Source organism: Oryctolagus cuniculus, chromosome 11, assembly GCF_051225735.1.
Source record: "Oryctolagus cuniculus isolate XC-2025 breed Fujian yellow rabbit chromosome 11, ASM5122573v1, whole genome shotgun sequence".
NCBI classification, from domain to species: Eukaryota; Metazoa; Chordata; class Mammalia; order Lagomorpha; family Leporidae; genus Oryctolagus; species Oryctolagus cuniculus.
In genome coordinates, this window is record NC_142877.1 from 40443058 (window position 1) to 40464904 (window position 21847).

General features: G+C 38.0%; 1 protein-coding gene and 1 pseudogene across 5 annotated transcripts in view; one reads left to right on the forward strand and one right to left on the reverse strand.

Moving 5' to 3' along the window:
* MACROD2 (mono-ADP ribosylhydrolase 2) overlaps positions 1-21847 on the forward strand; it is a 2169899-nt gene that overhangs the window by 1588696 nt on the left and 559356 nt on the right. For all 4 annotated transcript variants that reach the window (XM_051846213.3, XM_051846214.3, XM_008256366.5 and 1 more), the window contains one exon: positions 5726-5799. In XM_051846213.3, coding sequence (XP_051702173.2) covers positions 5726-5799 — 74 coding nt within the window. The remainder of the gene's footprint in view (positions 1-5725; positions 5800-21847) is intronic.
* LOC100348135 (cytochrome b-c1 complex subunit Rieske, mitochondrial pseudogene) lies at positions 3420-4409 on the reverse strand (annotated as a pseudogene). The gene has a single exon (XR_016215939.1). The product of XR_016215939.1 is annotated as a cytochrome b-c1 complex subunit Rieske, mitochondrial pseudogene (transcript).

Genomic DNA, 21847 nt, shown 5'->3' on the forward strand with positions numbered 1-21847 from the left:
TCTCACTGGCCACTCTGCCTGTCAAATAAATAAATAAATAAATAAATAAAAATACATTATTTTAACAGTTCATCTAATTATTATAGGAGTATAAATTGACACAGCTGCTTTCAAAATCTGCTTGGCAGAATCTATCACAGTGAAACATCTGCATAACCTGTGGACCAGCAGTCCCACCTCAGGGGTATATAATATGCAGGAACAGGTGCTTATATCTACCAAGATATGTGTGACAATGCCTATGACAACTTACTCCTGATATACCCAAAGTGAAAATAATCCAATTGTCCAACAACACTAGAGTGAAGAAACAAATTGTGAAAAAGTCATACAGTGAAATCTCACATTACAATGAAAAGGAATATCCTACTGTTAATTGTAATAACATGATAAACTAGGCAACATAATGTTGAACAAAATATAGGCACAATAGAATATACGTTATATAGTTACATGAATATGAAGTTCTAAAAGAAACAAACAAACCTATGGTAATGGAAGTCTGACTAGAGACTACTTCAAGGGGTGGATGTTGACTTGGGTCGAGGAAGTTTTCTGGTATGTTGTAAACCTTTACTTCTTGAGCTGGATGAGAGTTATGTGTGCATGTGTGTGTGTGTGTGTGTGTATGTGTTCATGTGTCTAAGAGTGTGTATAAATATATATGTGTATATATTTACATTTATGTAAAAATCAGCAAACACTTTAAAAGTAAAAATAAATAAAAAGAGAAAAATCATTTACATATTGTGTAAATCAGCTTCCACATTTACAACAAAATTTAATTTTAATAATCCATCTTAATGAAAAGACAGCTAAGCTTTGGGATGACAACAGAAGCACAAATTCTCTTCACTCTTTGGTATGCACACACATGTCTGGACCTAAATTATTTATGACTGTGTAACCTCATTGACCCTCATACTTGGAAGAAACTTTATATGTCATCCAATACAGTGATTCATCCAAATCTTGTCTGTAGCGTTCCCTCTGGTTGGTCAGACTTCTATTGTGGACTATCCCCTGGAGACCAGAATGCATTGCAATCTCCTCGTTCAGGGCTTGTGGTCTTTGGGAAAACATCCTCAGGCTAAGATCTGGAACTGGCCTTGTCTGTCCATTTTTCTTATTTCTAACCCTTGGGAGCTTGCAGTTAAGTGGACAAGGAACTGTCCTGTTGCTCTGTATCCTGAACATCATAGTTTTTCTTGAACATGCATACATAAAGAAATAGGCATATTTTCAGGAATATTTCTGTTGATATCCCCTTTTAATTAATAACTGAAATTCTTCTAAGAACTATTTTCTTGATATGCATCTTCTCAAAATTTTTCTCTTGGAGATGAAATATGTGATTATTAATTTTGTGGCTATAACAATCTGGGAACTTTCTCAGAATCCATTCATCTGTACTAATATATCTATTCCCCCCGTGTGTGTGTGTGTGTATTAGCATATACATATATATGTATGTACTATATATATATATGTATATACTACATATATATGTATATACTGATATGATCCATATATCTCTACATCTATTGCTAAATACCCTTGTGCTCCTAGCAGTGAGCCTTTTCTTCTTGTCAATACAGAGAACCACAAATCTACAATCCATTTACTCCTTCAATGCTTGTTTATTGATAGTCACTTACGTTCTTGTAATGTTTAGTTATCCAGTGATAAGTAAAGAAAGATATTTTATCTGTTTCTTTGAAGTTTTCACTCTACTAAAATTATTAATCTCATATTTGCATGAAAAAAGTGGAGTCAAACTTTGATAAGTCCATGACGGAAAGATATATGGTATTAGGAAAGCATAAAATAAGACATCATTAAGCATCATAAAATAAGACACCAGCAAAGTCTTTACTGGAGGAATTAAAACTGAGAAGACAGATAAATTAAGATTTAAAAAAAGGACAGGAATATCATTTCAGTAAGATGAGATAGCATGAGCAAGGGTTTATAGGAGGAAGTCAAAATGGAACATATCACATTTAAAGAGTAGAAAGGATGATGCCAGTCTATTTGGAATAGAGAAAGCAAAGAATGATATGGCATGGTATGAGCTTAGAAATACAGGAAAGAGCATTGATGGGTGAGTTGGCGTGGAGGAGACTGTTGTAGAAGAAGAGCAGGTCAAGGAATTGGCTGAGCAGATGTTGAGACGGTCATCCTCTTGGATGCAAACTTTAAGGCAAAGTTGAAATGCATAACTCCATGCCAGACAAGTTGATGAGTGTGAGGGAGTAACCAGGAGGTCACAAATCATGTAGAATGGATTATAGTTGCCAGAATTCTTTAAGAACATCTATAATTTCTCTGTGGAGAATTATGTCTTTTAAAGGTGAATGCTAATACAAATGACCATTGTCATTGAGCATGATTACAGTAGTTATTAGCTTTATATGAACCTTACAATTTTATGATGTAAGTACTTATGTAGGTACTTATTAAACACACTTAAAAATTGGGGAAGAATTTTATGGGAAGAGGAGACATAGGGAAAATTAAGGCTTAATGGCCCCCTGGAATATGTAGTGGTAAGCTAAGGTGCTCATATTTATTTTGAAGTTCCTAGAGAGTCAAACAAGGGCTGCCATAGTTTGGTGAACATTTTGTGGACTGATGGTAACTGCTTTAGTAAGAATCACTTAGAAGTGTTGCACTGGGTAAATTGCAGAAGGCATCGAAGAAGACAAAGGAATGCGTTTAAGAGTCAGCTACATTTGTCTGAATGACAATTCAAGCTTTTAGGAGACAGAAATAAACTAATGAGTTAATTAACAGTTTATTCTTCATTTTTAGAGTTTTAAATTTTGATGCACTTATTTAAAGACAATAAATAGAATTAAATAATTCACAGCATTTGGCATAGCAGGTTAAGCCTTCCCTTGTGATGCCAGCATCCTATATCAGAGTGCTGGGCTGAGTTCTGACTGTCCTGTTTCTGATCCAGCTTCCTGCTTTATAACAAATTCACAATCTCTGCGTTACACCCAAGTGTTCAAGAACTTGTGCACATTTTCCATATTCCCTCCTGTGCTTTATAACTTGAGATAAATGGAGCTTGGCCTTGCATTACCATTGATGCTCCTCAAAAAGGAATCAAAAGAGAGCTGGTCAAACAGATAGCTGAAGACGTGGAAAAAGGTAGTATAGTATTGAAAACCCCAGAGGAGATTCTGAAAATTCACAAAGATAAAAGTAGATAAATAGTTACCAAGGGTTGGGGGCAAGGAGGAGGGTGGAATGAAGTTTGGAGACTATTAAAGGGTAGAGAGTTTCTTTTGAGAATGATCAAAATGTTCCAGAATTAGTGAATATGGTTACAAAATTGTATGAACGTATTTTTTTTTTGAGCTTAACAATATTTAACAGTGGCTTTATTAATAAGTGAATGCTTGAAAGAATTCACATTAAATTCAATTTACTTCACATGAATGTCTGCAAATACATCATTAACAATTCCTTAATATTTCAAATCAACCAACTTGAGGTACCGAAGACTTGCTCTCAAATAATTCTTCGGAGGTGACATGAAGACTGAAAGAAGCCTGTGACTTGAGTCCAAGTCTCTAACCGACAACCACTAAATCATCACTGGTGAACTCATACGAGGGGACTTCAAGGTTGAGGGGGGCAGGCCCCTTCCTGATCCTGCCAGACGCATCGTAGTGTGACCCATGGCAAGGGCAGTAGTAGCCACCAAAATCTCCTGCATTTGCAGTGGGCACACAGCCAAGATGCATGCAAACACCTATCAGGATAACCCACTCAGGCTTCTTTACTCGGTCTAAATCATGCTGTGGATCCCTCAACTGGGACACTTCAAAGGCAGCTTCCTGTTCAGTTTCCTTCTGGGTTCTATGGCGCACAAACAGGGGTTTGCCTCTCCATTTGAAAGCCATATTCTTGCCTTCTGGAATATCAGATAACTTGATTTCAATCTTCGACATGGCCAACACATCAGCTGAAGCACTCATGCTGGAAACAAACTGGGAGACAACATTCTTGGCAGCATATGCGACTCCCACAGTAGCTGTTGCTGTTACCAAATATGAGAAACCTTTTCTAGCTTCACTGCTGTCTCTTGAAGACTTTGTACTATCTAAAACTTCATTGCGTCGATAGTCAGAGAAGTCAGGCACTTTGACATCTGTATGGGAATAACGAACAGAAGCAGGGACGTTGAGGCCCACGGAGACGACCAGAGGCCGGCCCACGGCCTGGCCACTCAGCGACTCCCGGCACAGGAAGGGTCGCTTCACGTCCAGCACAGGCGGTTCCGGGGTGGCGGGCACCGCGGCCTGCACCAGGGGCCGCAGCGCGCCCGCCACCCCGCGGGACGTGGCCGACAGGACCGGCGCGAACGGGCCGGAGCGGGCGGCGACCGACAACATATATGAACGTATTTTTTAAAACTACTAAATTGTATTACTTGAAACAATTAAAAATTAATTTAAAAAAGAAAATGCCAGAAAGGCAGAGATATTGAATCATGAAAAGCAAATCAAGCACATGTAATACCAGATGTGTTGAAGACTCATGGAAAGGCGATGGGATTTAGTAATTAGGAAACCGGTAATGAGACTAAAGACAACAGTTAGAATCAAATAGTCACTGTCCTCCTTTTTATGCCTCATAAATATATAAATTATGAAGTATTCCTTCACATACTTCTATCTCTATTAGAAGAATATAATACATTCTGCAGGAAATGTGTTCACTTTATATAAATTAAAGAAGATAACCTGTGAGTGCTCAGCTCACTGGGGTGAAGTTAAGTCTCATTTTTACAGTTCTTCTAAAACCAAAACCAAACTATAGAATCAGGTAAGTTTATGTTGTACTAACCCAAGCATCACCTCTGACAGCCCCAAATGGAGCAGGAGTTATCTTCTTTGTATTCTGACACCTAGTTTCTGTGGTGTGGCTGTTTGGCTTGTTATCTGACCTGCCTTGTGGGAGTTCATTGATGGAATCCTTCTGATGTAGTGATCCTGGCCGAATATGTTTTCTCTGAACCACATTTACTTGACTTGAAAACTGAGAATAATAAACGTTAATCTGAGTACCTGTTATGAGAAAAAGTATAGGAAAGTACATTGTAAATTATTCAGTGTATTTATTGTATTGAGGAAATAAACCTTTTATTTACTTTTGTAAATATTTATTTATTTATCTATTTATTTACTTGAAATGCACAATGACAGAGAGAAGGAGGAAGATCTTCCATCACTGGTTCACAGCCCAAGTGGCCACAATGGGTGGAAATCATACAGGCTAAAGCCAGGAGCCTAAACTCCATCCAGGTCTCTCTTGTGAATGGGATGGGTTCAAGTACTTGGGCCATCTTTTACTTCCCCCTTGGCACATTAGCAGGGAGCTGGATCAGAAACAAGCAACTGGAACTCAGATAGGCACTCCAATATGGTATGCTGGAATTGCAAGTAGTGGTTTAACCCAATGCTCCACAATGGCAGCCCTTACTTATATTTTAACTCTAACCTGGTATAGGACCAGCCTCTTAATGCTTTGTGAATGGGGTCATAGAATTCACCACTACATATGTCTTGCAGAGGTCTTTCTTGCTCAGTAGTTACTGGTTTCGTGGAGTACTGTTTAAATGAGACTCCAGTCTCATCCCATGATTGACCTTCTTATTGCCTTCATCTTATTTTTTTTTTCATTTCTTTTTATTCTGTTCTTCACTTAGGTTTTCCAAATGAGCCTGCTGCAGTCATTGCCCTCAGCACCATTAAGGAATGGCTGGCCAAGAATCACCATGAGGTAAGAGAAACGGCACAACCAGCAAACAATCACGGGGGCATCATTTGATCCTCTTTTCTGGAAAAAGTTGATAATTTTCATAAATATAAACTAGACTCAGTCTTTGAGCGAAAGCTAGCTAATCATTCCTCATTCACTTTACTTGAATGTTTAAATATTTTCTCATAATTGGCAACTATATGGATCAGCTTGATGGTGAAAATGGGTAAAATCAGATTCCTTTAGCCACAATCTCATTTTTATATCTTTAGATAATATGAATTGTATATGTGAAAGAGAGAACATGATGTGTTTCATAAATTACAAGAGGGCTTCCTGTGCTCTTTTCCTTAAAGAGTTAAATTAGCTCTCTTGAAAGGAGATTCCTGGTATACCGCAATTTTTGGTTATGTATGCTCTCTTTACTTCTAAATAATCACTTTCCTAAAGTGACTTTTGAGTGTGGGATTGGAGTGGGCTTGGATAATTGATAGCTAAATTTTTATGATCAAGATTTTTTATGAAACTAAATGCTTCCATCAGAGTATTCATCACACCTCCTATTCTGCTTATTAATTAAGATCTTTGGGATGTACTCAGTGAGGAACAGGAGAATTACTCAAGTAAGTAAAGCAACAAAATAACTAGAGATCATGGAGCTTAGATTGCAGAGGTTTGTTGATTTAAATACTATAAAAGCAAATAGGTTTCAAACAGTACATTATTTTGTGTTTATTTTTAGATATTCTTATAAATGCTATCAAAATTTTGCTTTGTTTTTATGACTGACCATGAATTTAATTTTCTCCTTGGATGAGAGATTATTTGAAAATGGATGGGTATCAAATATGCTATGGTGGTTTCCTAGTGAGAGATAGCTCTTGGTGCCTTTGTATGTTTGAAGAAACAGCAGTGTACTTTTCTAGTTACTGTAAAGATTTTTCAACGAGGTATGAACATTGTTAGCCTTAAATAGAAGTGACGATACATGGCCAAACATATTCATTTGGTGCTTGCTGTTTCTTTTCCTTTTTAAAAAAAAATGTTTAAATATGACAATTTCAGTTTAGAGGACATCTTTAAATTAATCTCAAAAAATTAAAAACAAAGACTAAAAACAAAAAATTGCCAGTTTATAAAACAAATCTTCTAAATGTGTTACCTTATTTTCACAACAATGTCAGGAAACATATAGGCGAGATATATTGCTATCCTCATTCTCATCCAGCATCAAGATAAAATAACATACTCAAAACTGGAAAGTCAAGATTCTGACCCACTTCTCGGGACTATAACAACCGTTCTTCATCAGAATGACACGGAGGCCAGGGAGAGAAGCTCCTCTCCTTTGAAAGTCAGTTATCCTCAGTGGATGTCTTGGTCACTGTAAATGCTCCTCTCCTGGACCATATGCTTTGCCAGTGTGTAGTATGATTCACGAGTGAAAGCTGATAACTGGGCAAGTGTACCATACAGATCCATCATTTCCACTGGAACACTAATCCAAGGCTATGCCCCACTTGGGGAGGTTCACATGTGTCATCACGTCATGTGATGGAGGTCCACATAAACACATACTGCTGAGGAGATGATGATGAAGAGTAAGTGTATTGGTCACATTTACACCTCATTCACACACTCTACTAATGGATTCTTTCTGTTTAAACTGTTCAGAATGTTATTTTCCATTGAAAGTTCTTAACCCGGTGTTTCTTATTTAATTCACTTGTCTATCCTGCCTTCAAATCCATCCTTCTGCTTTTGTAGCCTTTTTCTTGCCCATTTCATGGACTCATTTTAGAAAATTTAGATAATTTGGACTGGGAAAATGTTAGTTATTGCTACTGTAAGTTTGACATTTCCTGTGTTGATTCCTGTTTTAAAAGGCACATTGTTTTAATGTGCATTGTCTAGTTTAAGCAAGTTGAATGAATCAAGTGGTATTTATTAAATGAATTATATGTGGTAAATCATAGATAAAAAGCCATACAAGTTTATTATCTAGCAGTGTTTTGATTTTTCTTCTGTTAAAATAAACAAACTAGGTAAGGACTTAAGAAAGAATATTGCTTCTAATTCAGCTGTCTCTTCACTGCAGTATTGTTTTGACATCCTTATTGTTTAAGTGATTTATTTATTAATTCACTCATTTGATAAATATTTATTGAATCCTTGTAAGCATCTGGTATTTTTCTAATATAGCAAAGATATAACACTGAATAACAAAATCCTTGCCTTGTGAGATTCATGGTCTAGGAAGAAACATAAATTAAGCAAATAAACAAATAATTAATTGAAAGATTTCAAAGAGTGCTTTACAAAATGAAGCAGAGTAATTGTATAGTGAGTTATTGAGGGGTGTGGTTTTTAGATAATGTAGGTATTCTCTGAGGATATAATCTTGGAATAAACATTTGTGAAATGGGAGGGATTAAGTCAAGCCACACAGAGGTTTGAGATACAACATTCCACACAGAAGGAATAGCAAGAAGAAAAAAAAAAAAAAAAAAAAAAAAAACTCTGACAGGCAGTGAGTTTACTATTAGCAGACAACGGCATGAGAAACAGTTTTCTTGGAGCAGAAAGATAAAGAATAGCAGGATATAAATTTAGAGAAAAAGATAGAGGTCAGATTATAGAGTTGCAGTTCACAGAGAGATTCTGAGTTCTATTCAAAGTCTAATGAGGAGTTGTTGGAGGGTTTTATGTAAGGAAACACCATAATTTAATTCACTCTAAAAACAAGTTGTGCTGCTCTGTGGAAAAATGGACTTTGGAAACAGGAGAGTAGGAAACAGAAACCACTTAAGAATTTCCTTTGGGAAATCCAGGCAACGGATGCGGGTGCTTTGGAAAGCAGGGATAGTAGAAAAAGAAGTAACCAGCATTCAGTTTCCAGTATACTTTGACAAGAGAGCCAGCTTGACTTGAGGCTTGTTTTCAGTAGGACAGACAATGCTGCTATTAAAAACCACCATGAATCTCAGTATCATAATGCATCAAATGTTTATTTCTTACTCACACTCATTTTATATGTTGAGTCAGCAGAGGACTCTAGCTTAGTCAGGAACCCATGCTGTGATATTCTACTGTGTAGAATGTCATCTATCATAATACAGGAAAAGATAATCAATTCCTTTGTCAAAATCCTTCCACAAAGGTAATGTCGCATGCAACTTCCCCTCACATTCAATTCATTTGTGGAATTCTTTACACAAAGGAATGATGCACATAACTTCTTGCATTTCATTGTCAAAATAATCCACCCTGGAACTAAGTTCTAGAGTAGGAGGATATGCAATCCTTTGGTATGCTGAGATTAGAATAAAACTTAATATTGACAAAGGGTAATAATGTCTGTTCTAGAGAGAAATAAAATATGAGGTATAACTAAACAAGAGTCAAAAATGATAACTAAACTTTTGACCTGAGCACCTAGGTAAATTTTGGCACATTTACTGAAATGAAGAAAAAATTGGTATGAATGTGTTTCTTTGAAACATATAAATAGAACAAGAAGTATGTTATAGATAGTTAAGACAGATGATTTTAGATATTCTATGAAGTTTTTAAATAGACATTTGGATTTTTTGAGTCTGAACCTTAAAGTAAGAAATTGATGAAATTAGTCAGATCACCATAACTTCAATTATGATTTGGATCTTAGTTTGAGCTTGCTGACAAAAATACAAATTCAGTCAAATTGGTTAAATAAAGGAGAATATACTCAATGAAATATATTCTAGTTAAATATATTTGAGGGCCAGAAATAGAGCTCAGTCTCATCAATTACTGGAATCCCAAACTACAAATTCAACAAGAGCAAGGCAGCTCATTTTCATATTCATTCTCTCTCTCTCTCTCCTCTCTCTCTTCCTCGTTTCCTTCCTCCTTCCCTCTCTCTCTCATTCTTTTTTTAATTTTATTAAATTTTATTATTAGTTTGCACATTATCTTCCAATGACTATGCCATTGCACTCATCAGTAAATCAGCCCTGTGTGAAGCAAGATTGGAGTTGAGTTTGGTAGGTAAGGTTGAATCTCCTCTGACCCTTAGCTGATAAGGTACCCCTGAGATATTCCTCTTGGAAACTAGAGACTCTGTGTCATGTGATTCTCTTATCGGTGGCCTTCCTTCCCTTGGGCAGGTTTGTACATCATTCCATGGTACACATTTTTTGTGGAATTTTGTTCTCACATGTGAATCATCAATGTTGTCATATAACCTTTGAGCACTCATATATCATTGTTTAGTTATCCCCTCATTTCTAAATCATTTGCAATGGACACATCATTTTCCCCAACACAATAGTTGATTTTATTATGCAATTTTGCAAATCCATGCCAGCTAATGTGGTAGGTGATTTCCATGCCCAGAGAAGGGCCTGAATGGAGCCCTAGGACCCAGTAGATAGGAAAAATGCTGTGTGAGCCACATCTATTTGTTTAATATTTCCAAATATAAACTCTGAAGAGACTGTTATCACCACTTGTTCAAGAGGATTCAGAAACTTGAGGGAGGGAGCCCAGCTGAACAAATAGCGCTGTTGGCTCTGATTGCAGCAAATCTAGTGGAAGAGAAAAAACAGGACTCTTAACAAAAAGAGGAAGAGGAGGAAGAGAAGGAGGAAGGAAAGGAGCAGGTGGAGGAGAAATAATTAGGGCAGAAAAAAGACATGTCAGAACTAAAATTTACAGTGACTCCTGAATTGAAAATTTAATTAAAAAAAGATTTTTTTCTACTGAGAACTGAATTGTTGCTATGAGAATAACAGATAGAGGAATTATCTCAAGCACAAAACAGAAGTACATAGAAATGGAAATCATGACTGAAGAGATAAGATACGTGGCAGAGAAACCCAGGGATCAAATATGAAGTGGGCAAGGGATGAAGATGACTCACTGGCATTTTCAGCTAAATTAGGTGTTCAGAACTTCTGAGTTCAGAAAAACCAAAAGAACATCGGAGTTGGCTATAAAAAACTTAGTAGTACATAGCATGATAACCTTTGCAGACATGCCCTATTTTTCTCTAGTAGTAGCTGTATTGTGGAGATAGGTGGGGAAAATAAGGGGCTGTTATGGAAATGAACACAGGACATGTGGCCCAGACGCTGAAGTTGGAGTGGCTGCTCTGTGTTATCACACATAGCTTCATGCATTCCTCATTTTTCATGCAGTCTAAAAATATCATGCCTTTTGAAACCGTGATCCCCACACTGCACTGCTCTGAGGCCCCCTGTACACATCAGGAAGAAATGTTTTTAGTGCCTCTTCTATTGTTCTACTGCAGGGATTCACATGACATTTAGCTGTTGGTCTCTGGGGGCAATCTACCTTTTTGCAGTTTTTTTCTCATAAAAGCAGACAAACAGGATCTCTCTCACCCTAAAAAGCTACAAACAGCTAATATTGAGAGATATTTCTAAGTTATGCAGGTCATTCTCAGTGTTTCAAACACCAGAAGGGAGCCAGCATCCTACAGCATATAGCACATATCTTAAATCTTCCGGGGAGTTCTCTTCATCAGAGGATAAGGTATCCAGGATAAAGATTCTAATTTGGAGGGCCTTTGGATTTCCTGAGAACTTTGAAACGTGGATAGAAGCCCAGAAATACTAATCAGGGCTCAGTTGTATCATGAAGGAAAGTTGAATTCCCCTCCTCCCAGTGGCAATTAGAAAGCTGCAGATGAACAGATGCAGAGCATTCTAGAAGGCTGTACTCTAAGCCGTGGACACATGCAGCCTTCCAGAAAAGAAAGCTCAGCTCAGCGGAGGCCTACCCCAGCTTCCTCCCTGCACACTGCTCTGGTGGGATTGTTCCTCCATTGAGTGACTCCATGAGAATTCTGAATCTCCTCCCTCAAACCAACACCCCTCTCCCCAACTCATAGATCCTGCTATCCTGGGGTAGGAACAATTCAATGGGGAACCTTTGGTTCATCTTTGAAGACCTTTAGTAAGCACCTGGCTAGACTTGGAAATTATTGACAGGAAAGAAACATTAGCTCTGCAGTTTCAAACCCAAAATCAGTTTTCTATGTAAGAGCAAGGTGGAAGTTTTCTCACATTGCATGCAGAGCTTGAGTCTGTGCTTTTAACGCAGATTGTTACTGAAAATGTTAAATATCATATATTTATCATTTAAACTGTTTTTCATTTTTTCTGTTCCTTCTGAGGGAAACCCAGCGCCTGTGCTATGGTTATTGCCTACAGATAATGGCAGGGTACCCAGAGATTCTGTGTAGCAGTGCTAATCTTGGAAGACATCCGGAACTATGGCTTGCTTCTAGCCATAGTCCCAGACCTTGCCCAGTGTTGTCAAGATCTCAAGGTCAGCTGGTGGTAGCCAGAGAATAATACTTCTTTTGTGTTTATTACGGTGGCCTTTGGAAATGAAGACCTCAGTTTTGATGACATGGAAGTAGTTAGCATTGTCATCTTCCCCTGCCTTCCAGTATTCAGATACCTAATCCAAAAAAGTCTTGAAAAGGCAGTATATATTTCTCTATCCCAGAAAGTAGAGTTGGAAATGCGTGGAAGAAAATAACAATCTCCTGAGTGGTTTATATCTTTCTCTAGTTTTTTTTTTTTTAAATAGGCTTTTTATGTTTAAAACTTTTGACTATTTGTTGGGAGACAACGAGGGAGATATAGAAAGGGAGAACAAGAGTTAAGAACTCCTATCCATTGGTTTACCTCTCAGTAATTCATGGTGGTTGGGACTGGGCCCTGGTCAATGACAGACAGCAGGAAGTCCATCCAGGTCTCCCATGTGAGTGACAGGAGCCCAGTCACTTGAATAATTGCTGCTGCCTCTCAGGATCTGCATTAGCAGGAGTAGAGTCGGGAGCTGGAGCCAAATATTCTGATCCAGCTGAATCCAGGTACTCTGATGTGGTTACAGGCCTCTTAACCACAATGCTAAATGTTTATCACTTTCATGCAAACTTGTCAAGGTTGAGGACACAGCCACTTATTTCCTCATTATGGATCTCAAAGGAACTATTGCACTTCAGCTTTTGGTGCCAAAACTATTTTTCCCTTTCTTGGCAGAAGTCTTTGAACATATGCAGAGTTAAAAATTGTTTGTCACTTTTGTTTTGGAATCACATTATGGATCACACACATACACACACACCAAAAAAAAAAAAAACACAACAGTGTAGGAACTGCCTTACATCACTGGCATGCAACTGCTTGGGATCTTTGTGGTTCTTCAAATGGGAATTTAAATGAAACATGAAATGATGCTTACATTTATGATGAGAAAAGTATATCCTTTGTACCAAGCTCCAATTCCTAGGAAGATTATTTACAGAAAACCCAAAACTATAATCTACCATCCTCTGATTCTACCAACACAGGGGTTTGCTTAACACTCAGATACCTGGGAGGAACAAATGCAATGTTCAGTGTTCTTCCTCAGGAAGGTCCTTATATGTCCACAGGCATTTGAGTATATGTGCTGGCCTCAGTATTTTGGTGCAATGTAAGGTTAAGGTATGTATGTTTGGAAAAATAAATTCCATCTTTGAAATACTCACATCCTATGAAGGAATGTGGTTATGGTAATAATAATCATCATACTATGTTGCTATAAAAATGTGTACTTTGACTAGCCCAAGCATGATCTTCAGGTGGAAGCCATGATGCTCATAGGCTGTGACATAATTGAAGAAAATTATTCCCAGACATTGCAGATATGCCACATTGCTTTTATTCTTCAAAAGCCCTGAGGCCTTGCAAGCATTTTCTGTTTCCCCTCACCCTACATGTATCTTTTCATGCTTCTTCCCTCCTTCCCTCTTGTCTTCCACTCCTGCCTTCCTCCTCTGCTCTCTTCCCTGAATCTTCCAAAATACACGCTTGCATATAGTATTTCCCCACTCTCAAGCTGTCTTGGTTGAATTTTGTGACGACCAGTTCCTTTAGTGATCAGAAACCAATTCTATTTCTTCATGCTATAATTCTAAATTCTAATTGTTAAAACGAAAGCCAAGTCCCAAGGGAAACTTCTCCCATCTTGGTGGGAGCATTCCAATGCTTGCATCATCGTGGGATTGCCCCACATAAGAGCTTCCCAAGTGTACAAATCCACTTTCTCTTTAGCTTTACCATCTACTCTTAATAGCCACATTCATGTTTTGTAGCTAGAAATTCACGTCCTGTGAGAGTGTTTCCATACTCCACAAACCCTGCTCTGGTAAGCAAGAACCACAACATATAAGATAATGTAAATTTTGCTACTTCAATTAATGAGTCCATTGCCAGTTAGTCAGTATGCCTAAGAGGGAGAGGGCATTATTCAGATACCTTCATGCATTGAGGGAATGTTGCAGAAGTGTTGTCTCCAGACTCTGTTCTTACTCTGTGTGGGGAGCCGATCAAAGTGTAATGATTTGTTCTTTCCTGCCAGTAATGGATGTCTAGATAAACAAGTTCCCAATCACACCAACTTATAGCCCCCAAAATAGGTTGATGTGGGAATTTCACTGGCATTGCTACCCAAAGTTGGGAAAGGAAAATGCTGGTAAAATTGCCAAATTCCCTGACACTTTTGGGAATGGGAGGAGATTGAGGTTCTGCTTCAGGAAGAAAACTTACTAAAGATGTCAGACTGTTGGATGGTTCACAGAGTCATAAAGTCCATTCTGTTGGGCTTGAGTGAAGAATCGAAACTAAGGTAAAATATGGTATATATTAGCAAAAGGGAATGATCGCTCAATTTTATCAACCCAAGCTAATAGTTTTCAGCTAGAGTAAAGGTTGAGAATTGTTTGGAGACTTCCTTTTCAAACTACAATTACTCTATGTCTAAAATAGTTATACTGCTTTGTTGAACCACTGCTTTAATGAGAATGGTATTCATCCTTCAAATGTATTGGGGAAGAAAAATATTTGAGATTAAGTGCCTTAAATAGTAAATGAGTAAGATGCTTTAAAAAATTTAGTCTTTAATTAATTACCTTTATACTTGAGGAGCATAAATATAATTGATTAATTAATTTTTCTATTGCTTGTATCTTTCTCCTCTGTAACTTGGAGATAGGAAACTGAAGTCTTAACAGAAGCCGATATTGAGTACAAGGTAAGAAGTAAATACTGGTGAGATAGAGACTTCTGACAGTTAAACTGGAGGATGCATATCTTTAAAATAATGGAGGAAGAGGTTTACTCAGATGATGTACTCAGGATGCTCCTAGGGTTGAGATTAGCATATTTGCAATTGAATAAAGCTCTTTTCAAAGTTGGGCTTAGAAATCAATGATTTCTGTATGAAAGCCATTCTAACTGGGGTGAGGAGAAACCTAATTGTGGTTTTGATTTGCATTTCCCTAATGGCTAATGAGCCTGAACATTTTTTCATGTGTCTTTTGACCATTAAGATTTCCTCTTTTGAAAAACATCTGTTTAAGTCCTTTGCCCATCTTTTAACTGAGTTGTTTGTTTTATTGTTGTGGAATTTCTTGATCTCTTTGTATATTCTGGTTATTTATCCTTTATCAGTTGCATAGTCGTTAATAATTTCTCCCATTCTGTCTGTTGCCTCTTCACTTTGATGAGTGTTTCTTTTGCAGTACAGAAACTTCTCAATTTGATGTAATCCAATTTGTTAATTTTGTTTTTTTTTTTAACTTTTATTTAATGAATATAAATTTCCAAAGTACAGCTTATGGATTACAATGGCTTCCCTCCCCCCATAACTTCCCTCCCACCCGCAACCCTCCCCTTTCCCTCTCCCTCCCCCCTTCCATTCACATCAAGATTCATTTTCAATTCTCTTTATATACAGAAGATCAGTTTAGCATATATTAAGTAAAGATTTCAACAGGTTGCTCCCACATAGAAACACAAAGCGAAAAATACTGTTTGAGTACTAGTTATAGCATTAAATTACAATGTACAGGCTTTGACTGCCTGTGCCTCTGGAGTCTTTTCCAAGAACTATTTGCCTGTGCCAATGTCTTGCAGGGTTTTACCAGTGTTCTCTGATGATTTGATGATTTCAGATCATAGATTTAGATCTTTAATCCATTTTGAGTGGATTTTTGTATAAGGTGTAAGGTAGGGGCCTTGCTTCATACTTCTGCTTGTGGAAACCCAGTTTTCCTAGCCATTTATTGAAGAGACTGTCCTTGCTCCAGGGATTGATTTTAGCTCTTTAGTTGGTTGTAGGTGTTTGGATTGATTTCTGGTGTTTCTTTTCTGTTCCATTGGTCTACCCATCTCTTTTTGTACCAGTAACAATCTGTTTGGATGATAATTGCCTTGTAGTAGATCTTCAAATCTGTTATTGTTATGCCTCTGGCATTGTTTTTGTTGTTTAAGATTGCTTTAGCTACTTGAGGTCTCCTGTGTCTCCACATGAATTTCAGCATCATTTTTTTCTATATATGAGGAGAATATCTTTGGTATTTTGATTGGTATCACACTAAATCTGTAAATTTCTTTCAAAGGAATGCACATTTTGATTATATTGATTCTTCCAATCTATGAACACGGAAGATTTTTCCATTTTTTTTGTATCTTCTTCTATTTCTTTCTTTAACGTTTTGTAATTCTCATTGTAGAGATCTTTGACATCCCTGGTTAAATTTATTCCATTCTATTTAATTTTTTTGTAGCTATTGTGAATGGGATTGACCTTAGAAGGTCTTTCTCAGCCATGGCATTGTCTGTGTATACAAAGGCTGTTTTTGTGTGTGTTTATTTTATATCCTGCTATTTTACCAGACTCTTCTATGAATTCCAATAGTCTCTTCGCAGAATTTTTTGGATCCCCTATATATAGAATCATGTCATCTGCAAATAGGGATAGTTTGACTTCCTCTTTCCCAATTTGTGCCCCTTTGATTTTTTTTTCTTGTCTAATGGCTCTGGCTGAAACGTGCAGGACTGTATTGAATAGCAATGATGAGAGTGGGCATCCTTGTCTGGTTCTGGATCTCAGGGGAATGCTTACAACTTTTCCTCATTCAGTAGGACACTGGCCACAGTTTGTCATAAATTTCCTTTATTGTGTTGAGGAATGTTCCTTCTAAACCCAATTTGCTTTGAGTTTCCATCATGAAAAGATGTTGTATTTTATCAAATGCTTTCTCTGTATCTATTGAGATAACCATATTGTTTTTGTTCTTAAGTTTGTTAATGTGATGCAACTTGGGATTAGAGAGAATTTGGAAGATACTACAACCATGCTGAACCCCTCCTTCATCTGCAACATAAGTTGAAACCGACCTATGAAAATATTAACTCGTATACCAGAGCCATAGCTTAAATATACTGCATCAAAATATCTGGAATTGTGCCATCCCCAGCCACCTCCTTTTCTTTTTCTTTCTTTCATTGGTTTTAATTTCTGATTTCTGCAGGTAGTGGTTGAAAATGATTAAAGCACTTGTTCTGAAGATTCTTATCCAGCTGAAACACACTAAGACAAACTCATTTTAATTTTCCTCAGTGTGGAAAGGCTCTGCTAAATGAGGACTATGAGAGTAAATCCTTCTGTTCACCAGTTTATGACTGGCCTTCCAACAAGAACTCAGGAGCCTGGAGTTGGGAGTATATTGTCTTTACAACATCAGAGTGGCCAACACTTGTATCCTACTAATGAGCACGTTTCTCTAGTCCCATAGTCTGCTTTGACATGGTTTTTCAAACATTTGAGACTGATGATGTTTACATATAACATGTTACTTCAACTCTTATTCAATATCTATAGGAGTTGTTAGGTTTCTGGGACATGCTGCACATGCACAGGAGGAACCTTCGTCCTCCTTCAGAAAGCATTTTAGTATATTTCCTATATTGTGTTTGTAGTGATCATTGTCCCTGGCTATATACTCAGAAGCCTGCACACAAGAGATGCATTTAATAAGTGAATGTCATCAACACATACAATTGAATCATTCTTTGAGGACTTATTATAGTCAGATTTTAGAATAAAGACAACAGGTCTACCTCTTGGATCGTGTATAATTATATTCATGTTTGAAAAAAGCTCAGGATAGAAGCTTGATCGTGTGAAACAAATTAATTCTTCCTGGACATGAAGATACCATTTAGCATGGTTTGCCAGAGACGGTTTTCTAGTTTAGCCCTATCACCCTTTACCACGATGTGTTTATATCACCTACCTGTGGATTGGTCCCTGGATGCAGAAATATGTGTGTTACTGGAACATTTCTTGAATCTCCTGCCACTGACACAATTAAATTTCTTTAAGGAAATAGAAAATGAACCTCAAAACTAAAGTCCTTTGCTGAAAATGTTAACCACAATAATATTTTCTGCTGTTCAGAACTTTACCCTGAAAACAATTAGAGCCTGATGGGGTGTGTGTTTGACAGTTCAAATTGAGCTACAAATGACCCGAGTGTGCTTCAGCTAAGCACGGGGCAGCTTAGGAATGTATTAAGTTGAATAATCATCGCATATGTTTTTCCCTTGGGTTCAATGACATCTACAAAGTTCATTTTTCTAAGGAGTTTTTCTCTCCGCAAATTTAAACTCATGGGAAATAGGATCCATATGTTCCTGATTCATTTGCACTAACTCATCAAAACATTCTTTTCTTTGTAAGTTATTAGATGTCTGCAGAGGATTTCCACTGCTTTCTCTAAGTTCTTTTAAGCTTTTCTGTCTGGAGTCAGGAAATGGCCATCTTCCAGCTGCAAATGAACCGCCCCCCACCTCCCCACTCCACCCCCAAAATAGTCACGTTTTGTTCAGGAGGCAAAGGAAAGGGATAGGGAATTCTCTACTTTCCAAGCACAGTTGACTAATGGCTTTCTTCAGAGGAAGGGGCTAGATGTTTTCTCTGAAAAGTATTATTAGAACTATTGAATACATAATTAAAGAAATTTCATGAGATGGTCACAGCAGAAATGGGATTTAAATGGCAGCCCTCCACTTGCCACCTCTACATGTATTATGAACTTGCCCAAGATACTTTAGAGCTGTTGCTTTACCCAGAAACCTGGAAATCTAGAGCTTTGAATTAACAAAAATGTAACACATCTTCAATATGCATAGCAGAGGTTAATTATGTATAAATGTCAGTGTGTGTGAGTGTGTGTGTGTGAGAGAGAGAGAGAGACAGAGAGAGTTAGAGACAGAGCAAGAGATTAAGACATCTAAAACCTAAGTCCTACTTCTTTTCATATGTCTCCATGTTGAATTCAAGATACCTAATTTTGAGAATATACAAGTATGTGGTACTCTGCTGCCATGCAAATAAAGTTGAACTTTCAGCCTACCATCCCCTGGTTTACTCCTCAAATGCCCACAATAGCCAGGGCTGGGCCAGACTCAAACCAAAAGTCTGAAATACAATTGGATTTCCCACATGGATGTCAAGGACTCAACTACTTGAGCCATCACCTGCCGCCTCCAAATGCACCAGAAGAAAGCTTGAATTAGGATTATTTTTTAAGATTTATTTATTTGAAATTCAGAGTTACACAAAAAGAGGAGAGTCAGAGAGAGAGAGAGACCTTCCATCTATTGGTTTACTCCTCAGTTGGCCACAATGGCCAGAGCTGTGCCAATTTGAAGCCAGGAGCTTCTTCTGGGTCTCCCACATGGGTGTAGGGGTCCAAAGACTTGGGCCATCTTCCACTGCTTTCCCAGGCCACAGCAGAGAGTTGGATCAGAAGTGAAGCAGGTGAGACTCGAACCAGTGCCCATATAGGATGCTGGCACTGCAGGCAGCAGCTTTACCCTTTATGAAACAGCGCCAGCCCCTTGAATCAGGATTTGAACTCAGGTACTATGATTTGGGATGCAGGCATCCCAAGTGGCATCTTAACATAGCAGTAACCCACCCCACACCAACATTTCTGAACTAACGGTTATTACCATTATTAGTTCTTTGGTCAAATCTATCAAATGATAAATAAGTCCAGTAAAATTTCAAAATACCCCTAGGAGTAGTTAGGCTTCAATATTGGCTCCAATTTCTCAGTGATCAGCCCTGTCTTTGTGTAGACCAGGCTTCTTGAAACAACAAAAGAACTTCTCTTACAACTGTCATTGTCTTTTACTATTGTCACGTGTTTACCTGTTAGCTTTCCTGCTTACTTGAGGACAAGAGCTGTGTGATTTCACCCATGAGTCGCTTTTCTTGTCTGTTTTCATTTTTAATCCAAAGGGCCTGACCTGTAGAAAGCCTCAGCAAAAATGCATGCATGCATGAATAAATGAATGAGTGAATGAATGTTTTACATTTCTTCTTACAGTGATGGAGTGGGCACACATCAAGCCAACACATCTGTCTCATTTAGGCCTTTTTAATATGAGATTTTGGGCATATTAAGTAGGTTTATATCTTTATTTCAGTAGATTTAAAGTTAAGATACAAGCATTGATCTCTCTCTACCCTCAAATGAACAGAAGGACTGGACGCCAGCCCTACTGTGGCCATGTGTTGTAGTCACTTGTTCTCTAAACTGAGAAGTTTTTTCTAGGGACAAGGGAGAAAATCAAGATTGCTGGAAGATCAACCCAAAGCCTGAGTCCTTGACCAGTGGCTCCATCGCTCGTATGCACATTGATTAACCCTTTCGCCTACTTGGCCTCTTGCAGATCTTTCCCCACATAGGCACATGTGACTGATAATACTTTTTAAAGTGCTGTCTATTTCCACATGTAACTCCTTTTGGAAAGGAAAACATGTCCTTCAGGAAAATGTTGACAACTAGATTTACATGTAATTCTTTCAAAAGCTGTCAGTCCTCATTGATTTGTTTGACAAGCATTTAAGGAATAGTTGGTATGTCCCAGGTGTTGGGCTCTTCCTGTTGTATGTAATAAGTGCTAGGAAAGAACGTGCCTAGAGTTCTGGGGTGGGGGTGCAGAGGAGAGAGGCAAGGGACACCCTGGGTGCTCCCTCCTTAAATGGAAGAGTTGATTGCAGCCTGTGTGTTCTTCCTAGGGCTTCCCATTCCACTGGGAGTGAAATCCAAATGCCTGCCCTACACTATGGGCTCCTCACCCTATCAAGATCTATCAATCGATTGATTGATCAATAGATAGATAGATAGATATGGTCTCAGAGAGTTCATGAAGTTTAAGGAAAATTTATTTCTAGATAGATAGATATGGTCTCAGAGAGTCCGTGATGTTTATGAAAAGTTTACAATTATTTTTGCTAAGCTGCAATTGCAATTTAACACTTCCTTCCATTGTGACTGAAGTTACAAGCCACAATGGTATGGGTAGTTTTTATGACTTTGTCATCAGAAGAAATCACAGCTGCTTCTCATCACATGACAGTTGTGCTGGGATCTCAAGACACTAATCATGTACTCATGCCTGCAGATTAGGATAGACTCCCCAGTAGGTCATATTTTAGTGTGCTCTTAAGAAGCAATGCTGCAGTATCACGTTGTTCCCTTGTAACGATCATCTCGATAAATTGCTTCCTTTGTAATTCTTTATAGTTTTATTCATATAAAAACCATAATCTAAGAAGGACCCTAAGCTCTGCTCAACTACTAAACAGTGCCATGTCACTAAAGAAAAGTCAGTATGTCCCTCACACACTTTCCACCTTGCTCACTCCCCTCCAACTTCACCGGCATCTTTGAATCCACTCAACATCTTAATGCCTCAAGCTACCTTCCTATTTGCAGCTGCCTCCATGTAGAAGGCTTTTCCTAAGGCCTTCACTCACCTGAGTTAGTATTTAGGGCTCAGCTCAAATAGCACTGCTTCAGAGAAGCACACTATTTACCCTTCATAACTTCACTGTTTGATTTTTGCATAACATTCATCACTACTTGATGCGTGTTTGTTTATTGGTTCATAGGCTGTCATCCACTGAAGTGCCATTTATATCAGAATAGAGCACAAACTTCAAAAGACTTGTTCTCTTCCATATTCCCAGAGCACTGAACAGGGCCAGGAATGCAGGAGGAAATTAATAAATGCTCACTGAACAAAATACAATAAATGAGTGCATGGTAAGGACTGTAGAGAGAGGGACATGCTCCGTAGCAATCAACACAAGGCAAAGCTGCAAAGGTGACAAACAGCCTGTGCAGAGGATTACTTTGTGAAAG